The sequence below is a fragment of the Oncorhynchus nerka genome, linkage group LG4, assembly GCF_034236695.1.
Source record: "Oncorhynchus nerka isolate Pitt River linkage group LG4, Oner_Uvic_2.0, whole genome shotgun sequence".
Lineage (NCBI taxonomy): Eukaryota > Metazoa > Chordata > Actinopteri > Salmoniformes > Salmonidae > Oncorhynchus > Oncorhynchus nerka.
In genome coordinates, this window is record NC_088399.1 from 78,266,721 (window position 1) to 78,280,689 (window position 13,969).

General features: G+C 44.6%; 1 protein-coding gene across 6 annotated transcripts in view; it reads left to right on the forward strand.

Moving 5' to 3' along the window:
• Window positions 1–13,969, forward strand: part of LOC115128643 (phosphoprotein associated with glycosphingolipid-enriched microdomains 1-like) — a 90,973-nt gene that overhangs the window by 61,108 nt on the left and 15,896 nt on the right. For 3 of the 6 annotated variants that reach the window (XM_029658684.2, XM_029658686.2, XM_029658685.2), the window contains 3 exons: window positions 4,970–5,019; window positions 11,178–11,404; window positions 13,108–13,159. In XM_029658684.2, coding sequence (XP_029514544.1) covers window positions 11,238–11,404; window positions 13,108–13,159 — 219 coding nt within the window. In that variant the 5' untranslated portion in view covers window positions 4,970–5,019; window positions 11,178–11,237. The remainder of the gene's footprint in view (window positions 1–4,969; window positions 5,020–11,177; window positions 11,405–13,107; window positions 13,160–13,969) is intronic. The other 3 variants (XM_029658687.2, XM_029658689.2, XM_029658688.2) reach the window with 1 other exon arrangement.

Genomic DNA, 13,969 nt, shown 5'->3' on the forward strand with positions numbered 1-13,969 from the left:
CGTGTGTAAGGCCACTCAGAGAGAAGGTGGTGTTCCACGGGCGTGTGTAAGGCCACTCACAGAGAAGGTGGTGTTCCACGTCCGTGTGTAAGGCCACTCAGAGAGAAGGTGGTGTTCCACGGGCGTGTATAAGGCCACTCACAGAGAAGGTGGTGTTCCACGGGCGTGTGTAAGGCCACTCAGAGAGAAGGTGGTGTTCCACGGGCGTGTGTAAGGCCACTCACAGAGAAGGTGGTGTTCCACGTGCGTGTGTAAGGCCACTCACAAAGAAGGTGGTGTTCCACGTGCGTGTGTAAGGCCACTCAGAGAGAAGGTGGTGTTCCACGGGCGTGTGTAAGGCCACTCACAGAGAAGGTGGTGTTCCACGTGCGTGTGTAAGGCCACTCACAGAGAAGGTGGTGTTCCACTGGCGTGTGTAAGGCCACTCACAGAGAAGGTGGTGTTCCACGGGCGTGTGTAAGGCCACTCATAGAGAAGGTGGTGTTCCACGTCCGTGTGTAAGGCGACTCACAGAGAAGGTGGTGTTCCACGGGCATGTGTAAGGCCATTCAGAGAGAAGGTGGTGTTCCACGGGCGTGTGTAAGGCCACTCAGAGAGAAGGTGGTGTTCCACGGGCGTGTGTAAGGCCACTCACAGAGAAGGTGGTGTTCCACGTCCGTGTTGTAAGGCCACTCAGAGAGAAGGTGGTGTTCCACGTCCGTGTGTAAGGCCACTCAGAGAGAAGGTGGTGTTCCACGTCCGTGTGTAAGGCCACTCACAGAGAAGGTGGTGTTCCACGTCCTTGTGTAAGGCCACTCAGAGAGAAGGTGGTGTTCCACGTCCGTGTGTAAGGCCACTCACAGAGAAGGTGGTGTTCCACGTCCGTGTGTAAGGCCACTCAGAGAGAAGGTGGTGTTCCACGTCCGTGTGTAAGGCCACTCACAGAGAAGGTGGTGTTCCACGGGCGTGTGTAAGGCCACTCACAGAGAAGGTGGTGTTCCACGGGCGTGTGTAAGGCCACTCACAGAGAAGGTGGTGTTCCACGTGCGTGTGTAAGGCCACTCACAAAGAAGGTGGTGTTCCACGTGCGTGTGTAAGGCCACTCAGAGAGAAGGTGGTGTTCCACGGGCGTGTGTAAGGCCACTCACAGAGAAGGTGGTGTTCCACGTGCGTGTGTAAGGCCACTCACAGAGAAGGTGGTGTTCCACGGGCGTGTGTAAGGCCACTCACAGAGAAGGTGGTGTTCCACGTCCGTGTGTAAGGCCACTCACAGAGAAGGTGGTGTTCCACGGGCGTGTGTAAGGCCATTCAGAGAGAAGGTGGTGTTCCACGGGCGTGTGTAAGGCCACTCAGAGAGAAGGTGGTGTTCCACGGGCGTGTGTAAGGCCACTCACAGAGAAGGTGGTGTTCCACGGGCGTGTGTAAGGCCACTCACAGAGAAGGTGGTGTTCCAGAGAGAAGGTGGTGTTCCACGGGCGTGTGTAAGGCCACTCACAGAGAAGGTGGTGTTCCACGGGCGTGTGTAAGGCCACTCACAGAGAAGGTGGTGTTCCACGGGTGTGTGTAAGGCCACTCACAGAGAAGGTGGTGTTCCACGTCCGTGTGTAAGGCCACTCAGAGAGAAGGTGGTGTTCCACGGGCGTGCCACTGTGCACAGCCTGCCGCTATAGCAAGCCACACAATGCTCACAGAGGTAGCATTATTTTCCTGTGCGGAAGGATACTGTACGGTGCAGATGGAACCTGTGATTCTGCAGGGGTCCTGGAGTCTGCAAACCCATGGTGCTGCACTGAGTCGGCGGGTCGCAGCTGCAATGGGAGCCGGTGTGTGTGTATGCGTGTATATGTGTGTGTGTATGTGTGTATGTGTGTGTGTTTGTGTGTATGTGTGTATGTGTGTGTGTGTGTGTGTGTGTATGTGTGTATGTGTGTATGTGTGTGTGTGTGTGTGTGTGTGTGTGTGTATGTTTGCTGGGACGAAAGTAGGAGGCCTCTCCGCTGCAGTCCAAACACATTCCTACTTTAAATGGCTTTTCCATTTTGTTATTTTCTATGGCAGGGAGTAGAATGTTCTCTCGATTCTTTCTCTCTCTTCCAAGACTCTGTTTTTCTCCTATTAAGACTGGAGTGTGGAGTGCTTTCTTGTTTCAGGCAGGAGAGGAGAGTACTCTCTCGGTGGCTTGGGGCTTATTGCTGCTGGGTTCATTTAGTCTCACACAGAGGTCAGGAAGGTGGTTTTTCACAGTTTAAAACATATGAAATAATGTAGCTGTCTTTGGTGTGTTTTGAGTTTTTAAAGGGAAAAGGCTGTTATGGACAGACTGGGAAGAAGAAGATGAGATGGAAGAGTTATTCTGCTTTTCTTCTGAGTTAGCTTCACATAGATATCCTTGTTTGATTGTATATTAACTTCAATTATTTAAGTTGTTGGTGTTATAGGCTTGTAAAGGACAAAATGCATCATGGACTAGGGAAGGGGATGAGAGTTACTATTCTTGGACTAAGGAAGGGAAGGAGAGTTACTATTCTTGGACTAGGGAAGGGGATGAGAGTTACTATTCTTGGACTAGAGAAGGGGATGAGAGTTACTATTCTTGGACTAGAGAAGGGGATGAGAATTACTATTCTTGGACTAGGGAAGGGGATGAGAGTTACTATTCTTGGACTAAGGGGAGGAGAGTTACTATTCTTGGACTAGAGAAGGGGATGAGAGTTACTATTCTTGGACTAGGGAAGGGGATGAGAGTTACTATTCTTGGACTAGGGAAGGGGATGAGAGTTACTATTCTTGGACTAGGGAAGGGGATGAGAGTTACTATTCTTGGACTAGAGAAGGGGATGAGAGTTACTATTCTTGGACTAGGGAAGGGGATGAGAGTTACTATTCTTGGACTAAGGGAAGGAGAGTTACTATTCTTGGACTAGGGAAGGGGATGAGAGTTACTATTCTTGGACTAGAGAAGGGGATGAGAGTTACTATTCTTGGACTAGGGAAGGGGATGAGAGTTACTATTCTTGGACTAGAGAAGGGGATGAGAGTTACTATTCTTGGTCAGATGGAGCTCGAACCTCGTCATCATCATTCTTCCACCTGTGTCCCTTCACTCAGTGCTGTTCAGGGAAACATGATTAAAACATTTCTATAATTGTTGCCCGTAAACCATAAATAATCATGAAGGGGTGGGGGAGAATATAGAGTTGCCATAGTGACATGACGGTATTCAGTCTGTAATTATCTGCTGTGTGTGTCTCTCACAAGCCTACAGAGAGAGAGGCACACACTAGAGATACCCGAATCTCGATCTCGGACCGTAGCGGGTCCACATCCAGAATTCTAAATAATATCACGGGTATGGGTCGGATCTGATATGATTGTCACAGGTCTCGGGTATTTGTAATTTTAAGAATCTTGGCTATTTGTCATTTTAACTGACTTGTTCAGAAAGGTACAGATCTGAACACGACTGTTGCAGTATAGAGATAGAAGATAGAGAGAAATTGTATAATTTATGCTGATGTTCTTGCTTTTCATGAGAGTGGAGCGTGGCGCGGGTAGCTTTTTGTTGGCCAGTTATAAGTTATCAAAGTGGCAATAGGCTACAGTCATAGAGCCTCCGTGTGTTGCAAAAGTTAGGAGATATCTAATCAATGGAAGATGGAATTAAAATGACAGAATTAAAAGTTAAAGGAGAATGATAGCAGGCTGCTACTTAGTATTCTGAATGGAGTTATGTGTAACTGTAGGAGGAGAAAGCACATGCACTGCAGCCTCATTTATCCTAGCTAGCTAACGTTAGCTAGCTTAACAAAATTCTACCGGTTTCATGCAGTCCAAAACAGATACTACTAATCATGATAAATAACCTAGCTATGGCAGCTTTTAGTTTACTATAGAAGCGAGTCGTTGGTTGCTGTCTCCCTGACTCCTCCCTGCTCCCCATGTCACTCACTCACAGTACGGCCCCTCCCCCGCATGCTAGAGCAGCACCTCTCCCTCTTGCGCTTCATCAGCTCTGGTTAATAAAGTAGCTTTGAAAATATATTTCCTGCTGCTTCCCTCACTTGGAGCGAACTGGGTCTGGATCCGACCAGGTCTATACGGAACGGGATCGTGTTGTCCTTGGGTCCGTTCGGAATGGGTCTCTACATTATTCTTTTCTATTTATGCATATCGGGTCTGGGTGGAAAAGCCCCAGGTTCATTTCTGAAGATCAATAACACACACTGACTGATCTACAGATCACCTTGCATCATAAATAACCACTAAATATTATTTGTAGATCAGTCAGTCAGTCCCAATTTACCCATGATGCATCACGGTTTTGATGCTCTTGAACAAGCCCATTCACTGGCAGTTACTCAGAGATTTCTTCTCTATGGGGCCAATAGGTCTCTGGTCAAAAGTAGTCCACTGTGCAGGGAATAAGTTACCATTTGGGACGTATCTAGAAAGTACGATCAATGAGTTGCTTGCTGTTCTTAAACAACTCTGCATTATTTTGTTCACCAAGGAAAATGAACTTGAGAAGGCATGGCATAACTTACTGGATACTCCCTATGACCCATAAACCAGCTTTCTGTACAAACCAGAAAATCAAGAGCCCATCTGAAGTTTTATCAAAGCCCATGCTTGATGTTTGTCATGCTTGTGTTTTCAGAAGTTGTGGGGTGAGTCATTTAGTGCGGAGACTTGAGGTAGGCCTCAGTTGCCACAGTGAGCTGTTACAGATGCAACAGTTACAGCCCACTGTTATGTGTTGTCCCTCTCCAGTAGGTGTCCTCTCCTCTGTCTGTTGAGAATCAGGGACAGACCAATCACATCCCAGTGGGATGATGTCACACAGTCATTATCATCCCAGTCACTGTATACATTTCTGTATGCCATCCATGCATGATATTATACCCCACCCTGCTGTACGTTCTGCAGTGCTCTACTCTACACCACCACACTACTTTCCATAGCTAGTAACTCCCCTCTCTCCTCTCTGCAGGCAAGGACGAGCTCGTGAATAACCATAGCCTGTCTAACCAAGGTGTCAAGGTAAGGTTCTGTTTACATTCTGCTTGCACTGTAACTCACAGGAGTGATAAAAGTGTATATTTCTCACTCTGGCACTGAAAGTGACATTTAAAGACTAGTTTATTTATAGTATGTATGTTTACATACGTAGCCCCTTGGTGTCACTTCTCAGCACTGGTCTTTAGTCTTCACAACTGAGTGCTTATCATTCTAATAATAATCATTTGGTGGGTGTTTTTTAGTCCTATGATGACATGTTGACACTGAAGCAGGGGTTGGTTTTCACTCTGCTACTGGCTAGAGTTTCACACCACACACTCTCTGTGTGTGTGTGTTGTTTCTGCTACACAATACTGGCCTGATGTTAGCTCCCATGCTTCACAACTGCATTTGCATAGGAGCAGAGTGGGAAGAGGACTTTTCAGACCCACATAAATACTAGCGTTGGGACGATGCCAGTAATATTTTTTTCTTGGCAAAAATGGAAACACGAAGCACACCAAACTCTTTGGTCCTTTAAAAACCTACTGTATGTTAAATAGTGTGCGCTATAGCTTGGAAAATACAAAAATGTGACACTGGATGACAACATAATGATGTTTGTTTCCAACATTAGGGCTGTTTCCGCTTTGCGTTTTGTTTCATTGCCACGATACTAACGAGTATCGCAATACCGGCCCTAGTAAACACACACATCACTTTGGACGTACAGTGGGGCAAAAAAAGAATTTAGTCAGCCACCAATTGTGCAAGTTCTCCCACTTAAAAAGATGAGAGAGGCCTGTAATTTTCATCATAGGTACATTTCAACTATGACATACAAAATGAGGGGGGGGAAATCCAGAAAATCACATTGTAGGATTTTTTATGAATTTATTTGCAAATTGTGGTGGAAAATAAGTATTTGGTCAATAACAAAAGTTTATCTCAATACTTTGTTATATACCCTTTGTTGGCAATGACAGAGGTCAAACGTTTTCTTTAAGTCTTCACAAGGTTTTCACACACTGTTGCTGGTATTTTGGCCCATTCCTCCATGCAGATCTCTTCTAGAGCAGTGATGTTTTGGGGCTGTTGCTGGGCAACACGGACTTTCAACTCCCTCCAAAGATTTTCTATGGGGTTGAGATCTGGAGACTGGCTAGGCCACTCCAGGACCTTGAAATGCTTCTTACGAAGCCACTCCTTCGTTGCCTGGGCGGTGTGTTTGGGATCATTGTCATGCTGAAAGACCCAGCCACGTTTCATCTTCAATGCCCTTGCTGATGGAAGGAGGTTTTCACTCAAAATCTCACGATACATGGCCCCATTCATTCATTCCTCTACACGGATCAGTCGTCCTGGTCCCTTTGCAGAAAAATAGACCCAAAACATGATGTTTCCACCCCCATGCTTCACAGTAGGTATGGTGTTCTTTGGATGCAACTCAGCATTCTTTGTCCTCCAAACACGACGAGTTGAGTTTTTACCAAAAAGTTATATTTTGGTTTCATCTGACCATATGACATTCCCAATCTTCTTCTGGATCATCCAAATGCTCTCTAGCAAACTTCAGACGGGCCTGGACATGTACTGGCTTAAGCAGGGGGACACGTCTGGCACTGCAGGATTTGAGTCCCTGGCGGCGTAGTGTGTTACTGATGGTAGGCTTTGTTACTTTGGTCCCAGCTCTGGAGGACAGAGGAGCCTCTTAAAGCAGAAGTTACAGGTCTGTGAGAGACAGAAATCTTGCTTGTTTGTAGGTGACCAAATACTTATTTTCCACCATAATTTGCAAATAAATTCATTAAAAATCCTACAATGTGATTTTCTGGATTTTTTTTGCTCATTTTGTCTGTCATAGTTGAAGTGTACCTATGATGAAAATTACAGGCCTCTCTCATATTTTTAAGTGGGAGAACTTGCACAACTGGTGGCTGACTAAATACTTTTTTGCCCCACTGTATGTTTGGCTCTTCTCTGTTCTGTTACTGCTGTCTGCTTGACCGATTGAAAAGGGAAGGTCAAGGTTAGTTAGAGCAATCAGCTACCCTCTTTCTTCTGTCTCCGAGGCCCTCCTTTTCTACCTCTCTCTCTTCCTCCCTCTCTCTCCCTGCCCCACACAAATAGTGTGTGTGTGTGTGTGTGTGTGTGTGTGTGCTTCTACACCTGCATTGCTTGCTGTTTGGGGTTTTAGGCTGGGTTTCTGTACAGCACTTTGAGATATCAGCTGATGTACGAAGGGCTATATAAATAAATTTGATTTGATTTGTGTGTGTAGGTATATATGTAGGTGTGTGTGTGTAGGTATGTATGTAGGTGTGTGTGTGTATGTGTGTAGGTGTCCAAACTTTACACTGCTACTGATTGTACGTACTTGCACACAGTACCAGTGTAAAGTTTGGACACCTACTCATTCAAGGGATTTTCTTTATTTTTACTATTGTAGAATAATAGTGAAGACATCAAAACTATGAAATAACACATGTGGAATCATGTAGTAACCAATAATATTTTAAACAAATCAAAATATTTTTATATTTGAGATTCTTCAAAGTAGCCACCCTTTGCCTTAATGACAGCTTTGCACACTCTTGGCATTCAAATAAGTTATGTTATACTCACTGACATCATTCAAACAGTTTTAAATACTTCAGAGTGTTTTCTAATTCTACCTTTTTTTTCTAGTGATTTTTAAAACAAATAATATGCATATCCTAGCTTCTGGGCCTGAGTAGCAGGCAGTTTACTTTGGGCACACTTTTCATCCCGACGTGAAAATAGTGCCCCCTAGCCTTTTTTGGTTACTACATGATTCCATTTGTGTTATTTCATAGTTTTGATGTTTTCACTATTATTCTACAATGTAGAAAATAGTAAAAATTAAGAAATACCAGTAGGTGAGTAGGGTAGGTGTGTCCAAACTTTTGACTGGTACTGTACATACACACAGATATATGCACACATAAACACACACATAGAGAGAGAGATGCAGTGCCCATTCCTTAGCAACACTCGGGGCTGCCAGCCATCTGGGCCACACAACCTCTCTGGCTTATTTAAATCATTCTGGAGAAGGGTGCCATTCCTCACGGGCTGCCCCCAGGTGTGGAGGGTAGGCAACAACATACCCACCACGCTGACCCTCAACACAGGGACCCCTCAGGGCTGCCAGCCATCTGGGCCACACAACCTCTCTGGCTTATTTAAATCATTCTGGAGAAGGGTGCCATTCCTCACGGGCTGCCCCCAGGTGTGGAGGGTAGGCAACAACATACCCACCACGCTGACCCTCAACACAGGGACCCCTCAGGGCTGCCAGCCATCTGGGCCACACAGCCTCTCTGGCTTATTTAAATCATTCTGGAGAAGGGTGCCATTCCTCACGGGCTGCCCCCAGGTGGGGAGGGTAGGCAACAACATACCCACCACGCTGACCCTCAACACAGGGACCCCTCAGGGCTGCCAGCCATCTGGGCCACACAACCTCTCTGGCTTATTTAAATCATTCTGGAGAAGGGTGCCATTCCTCACGGGCTGCCCCCAGGTGGGGAGGGTAGGCAACAACATACCCACCACGCTGACCCTCAACACAGGGACCCCTCAGGGCTGCATGCTTAGTCCCCTCCTGTACTTCCTGCTCACCCAAGACTGCATTTCCACGCACGACTCCCAACACCATAATTAAGTTTGCCGACAACACAATGGTGGTAGGCCTGATCCCCGACGACGATGAGACAGCCTATAGGGAGGAGGTCAGAGACTGCCAGGACAACAACCTCTCCCTCAAAGTCAGCAAGACAAAGGAGCTGATCGTGGACTACAGGAAACAGGGCCAAGCAGGCACCCATTCACATCGATGGGGCTGTAGTGGAGTGGGTAGAGAGCTTCAAGCTCCTCAGTGTCCACATCACTCAGGAATTAACATGGTCCACACACACCAACACAGTGGTGAAGAATGCATGACAACACCTCTTCCCCCTCTGGAGGCTGAAATATTTGGGATGGACCCTCAAAACGCTCTACAGCTGCACCATTGAGAACATCTTGGCTGGCTGCATCACTGCCTGGTATGGCAAATGCTTTGCATTCGACCGCAAGGTGCTACTGAGGGTACTGCGTACAGTAACACTGTTTTGACTCATCACATACTCTGGTGTGTATTATCTGTCACTTTATTCCTAGTTATAAGCACATGGATGCGGTACTGGTACCCCTGTATAGAGACAAATTATCGTTACTCATTGTGTATTTATTATTGCTTTTATTATTATGTGTTTTACTTTTCTATTTTCTTTATCTCTGCGTTGTTGGTAATGGCTCGTAAGTAAGTGTTTCACTGTTAGTCTACACCTGCTTTTACGAAGCATGTGATGAACAACATTTCATTTGATTTGAATTAAGCCTAAGCCTCTTGGATAGCATTCAGGCAAATATGGCTTACGTGGGGAGGTTACTTATTACATGCGCAGTACGCAAGTTCTGTAGTATTCTCTGAGTGAGGAGACTGCAGCATGTCTGTAGCACATAGTATGACCCTGATTGCCTGCATTGCAGTCTGTGTCTGCACTGGCTTGCCCCCTTGTGGCTGTTTTAAAGCATTCCACTACATTGCAACAACTGCATGAGAACTAGGCAGATCTGTAATAGCACAACAGTAACAGATTGAAGCGCTATATGATGAATTAATATCCACTGTAATGATATTAGAATGTCTTCTATTGGATTCCATTTTTTATTTGACTTAAAAAGCTCCCCATCAGCCAACGCCGATGACTACAGTCTTAGTTGGGTCCTACACATAACGAAAAATATATTAGACAAAAGACACATTTTGCATTAAAGGATGATGATATTATGATTTGGAAAGTGGTAACATAACTCAATGTAACTATAGTATATAGATGTATATAGTCATGGAAGAGCACTGCAAATTACTTTTATGACCAGTAGAGAAGAGTGAGAATGAAGAGAAGGAACCTGTTATGGTCGGTATAGAATGAACCTGTTATGGTCGGTATAGAATGAACCTGTTATGGTCGGTATAGAATGAACCTGTTATGGTTGGTATAGAATGAACCTGTTATGGTCGGTATAGAATGAACCTGTTATGGTCGGTATAGAATGAACCTGTTATGGTCGGTATAGAATGAACCTGTTATGGTCGGTATAGAATGAACCTGTTATGGTCGGTATAGAATGAACCTGTTATGGTCGGTATAGAATGAACCTGTTATGGTCGGTATAGAATGAACCTGTTATGGTCGGTATAGAATGAACCTGTTATGGTCGGTATAGAATGAACCTGTTATGGTTGGTATAGAATGAACCTGTTATGGTTGGTATAGAATGAACCTGTTATGGTCGGTATAGAATGAACCTGTTATGGTCGGTATAGAATGAACCTGTTATGGTCGGTATAGAATGAACCTGTTATGGTCGGTATAGAATGAACCTGTTATGGTCGGTAGAGAATGAACCTGTTATGGTCGGTATAGAATGAACCTGTTATGGTTGGTATAGAATGAAGAGAATGAACCTGTTATGGTCGGTATAGAATGAAGAGAATGAACCTATTATGGTCGGTATAGAATGAACCTGTTATGGTCGGTATAGAATGAACCTGTTATGGTTGGTATAGAATGAACCTGTTATGGTCGGTATAGAATGAAGAGAATGAACCTGTTATGGTCGGTATAGAATGAAGAGAATGAACCTGTTATGGTCGGTATAGAATGAAGAAAATGAACCTGTTATGGTCGGTATAGAATGAACCTGTTATGGTCGGTATAGAATGAAGAGAATGAACCTGTTATGGTCGGTATAGAATGAAGAGAATGAACCTGTTATGGTCGGTATAGAATGAAGAGAAAGAACCTGTTATGGTCGGTATAGAATGAACCTGTTATGGTCGATATAGAATGAACCTGTTATGGTTGGTATAGAATGAACCTGTTATGGTCGGTATAGAATGAAGAGAAAGAACCTGTTATGGTCGGTATAGAATGAACCTGTTATGGTTGGTATAGAATGAACCTGTTATGGTCGGTATAGAATGAAGAGAAAGAACCTGTTATGGTCGGTATAGAATGAAGAGAAAGAACCTGAGTCAGATGTGGCTCACAGGTGTCTTCATTGATCAATGACCTTGTGCACTATTCTTTTGATGCCACTGTGTTGATGTTTTCTCCCCCTGCTAGCAGGTCCCCTGTGTGTGATGCCCTCTTGCTAGCAGGTCCCCTCCCAGAGTGTGATGCATCATGGCTCCGGTGCTCAGTGCCTTGTTAGGGCCGGGGGTCGCGGGGTCAGGGGTTGCCATGTCGACATCGTTAGGCAGCGAGCCGCTGGTCCTAGTGGTCACCCTGATGGCCATCTCTGCCATCGTGCTGCTCTCACTGCTACTGCAGCTGTGTGCCAGCTGCCAGGGGTGAGTGGGACACAATAAAATGAAATGCATGAATACTGTCATTGTACTTGCCTTCAGAAAGTATCACGCACCTTGACTTTGTCCACATCTTGTTGTGTTACAACCTGAATTTAAAATATTTAGTTTCACTGATCTACACACAATACCCCATTATGTCAAAGTATAAATTCTTCAGAAATTTGTAGCAATTAATTACAAATGAAAAGCTCAAATGTATTGAGTTAATAAATCTTCAACCCTTTGTTATGGAAAGCCTAAATAAGTTCAGGAGATAAACATTTGCTTAACAATTCACATAAGTTGCATGGACTCACTCTGTGTGCAATTGTTTTTAACATACAACTCTCTGTAACGTCCCTCAATCAAGCACTTAATTTCAAACACAGATTCAACCACAATGACCAGGGAAGTTTTCCAATTCCTCGCAAAGGGCACCTATTGGTAGATGGGTAAATAAAAAATAAAAAAGCACGAATATCCCTTTGAGCATGGTGAATTTATTAATTACACTTTGGATGGTGTATCAATATACCCAGTCACTACCAAGATACAGGCGTCCTTCCTAACTCAGTTGCCGGAGAGGAAAGAAACTGCTCAGGGATTTCAACACGAGGCCAATGATGACTTTAAAACAATTACAGAGTTTAATGGTTGTGTTATGTGATTACTAAGGATGGATCAACAACATTGTAGTTACTTCACGATACTAACATACATTTCAGAGTGAAAAGAAGGAAGCCTGTACAGATAAAACATCTTCAAAGACATGCATCCTGTTTGCAATAAGTAATACTGCAAACCAATGTGGCAAAGCAATTACATTTATGTCCTGATTACAAAGTGTTGTGTTTGGGGCAAGTCCAACACAACACATCACTGAGCACCACTGTTCATATTTTCAAACATGGTGGAGATTGCATCATGTTATGGGTATGCTTGTCATTGACAAGGACTGTGGACTTTTTTAGGAAAAAGATCAGCGGAATGGAGCTAAGCACAGGCAAAATCGTAGAGGAAAACCTGGTTCAGTCTGCTTTCCACCAGACACTGGGAGATGAATTCACCTTTCAGCAGGACAATAACCTTAAACACAAGGCCAAATATACGCTGGAGTTGCTTACCAAGACGACATTGAATGTTCCTGAGTGGCCTAGTTAGTCTTGCCAATCTATCGCAATCCTCGAAAATGGCTGTCAAGCAATGTTCAATAATGTGAAAGAGCTTGAATAATCTTTTAAAGCATAATGTGCAAATGTTGCACAATCCAGGTGTGCAAAGCTCTTAGACACTTACCCAGAAAGACTCACAGCTGTAATCACTGCCAAAGGTGATTCTAACATGTATTGACTCAGGTGTGTGAATACTTTTGCAGATATTTCTAAAAATCATTTTGGAGTATTGTGTGTAGATTGGTGACAAAAACAAAACAAAAAAATCAATGTTTTATTCGGTCTGTAACACAACAAAATATAGAGTACGTCAAGGGGTGTGAACACAGAAGGCACTGTAGTTATACTGTACTGTAATATAGTTTATTAATCACATTCTCACTTTGGTACCGGCAGACAGACTAACACAGTTGGGTGTCTGCATAATAGACTGTATTATTACAGTCTTCTGTAGACTGTAGTTCAGAGTCCAAACATAACCTCCAAACAGACAAAGTCAAAGCTTTAATCATCTTCTTCCTTCTTCTTCTCCAGGCAAAATAAATCCAATGGCCGCCCAGGAGACCATGAGAACCTCATGAATGGAGTGAGTCTGTCTGAAGTCGTCCTCTTCCCTTTCCTCTTTTCCCTCTTTTAAAGGGTTCTCTCGCTTCCTTAAATTAAAACGGCAAGTCTAAGTTATTCTGCTGAAGTGTATATCTCTCCCTGAAAAGAAATCTGAGAGTTCCTCCTTTCATTTTCTGTCAAGACATTCCTCTCAACACTTCTGTGAGTGAGGGTTGGCCTTGTGGGATACAGGGTTAGTCAATGAAAACATGGGAGAGAACATGTCAGAGGCAACTTGTCTAGCGGAATGGTTGAGTTGGTGTCTTCCTGGGTTAGACTCTTGTAGAGGAGAGAACAGCTGTGAGATGGTGTCTCGCTGGGTTAGACTCTTGTAGAGGAGAGAACAGCTGTGAGATGGTGTCTCGCTGGGTTAGACTCTTGGAGAGGAGAGAACAGCTGTGAGTTGGTGTCTCGCTGGGTTAGACTCTTGGAGAGGAGAGAACAGCTGTGAGTTGGTGTCTCGCTGGGTTAGACTCTTGGAGAGGAGAGAACAGCTGTGAGATGGTGTCTCGCTGGGTTAGACTCTTGGAGAGGAGAGAACAGCTGTGAGTTGGTGTCTCGCTGGGTTAGACTCTTGGAGAGGAGAGAACAGCTGTGAGTTGGTGTCTCGCTGGGTTAGACTCTTGGAGAGGAGAGAACAGCTGTGAGTTGGTGTCTCGCTGGGTTAGACTCTTGGAGAGGAGAGAACAGCTGTGAGTTGGTGTCTTCCTGGGTTAGACTCTTGGAGAGGAGAGAACAGCTGTGAGTTGGTGTCTCGCTGGGTTAGACTTGGAGAGGAGAGAACAGCTGT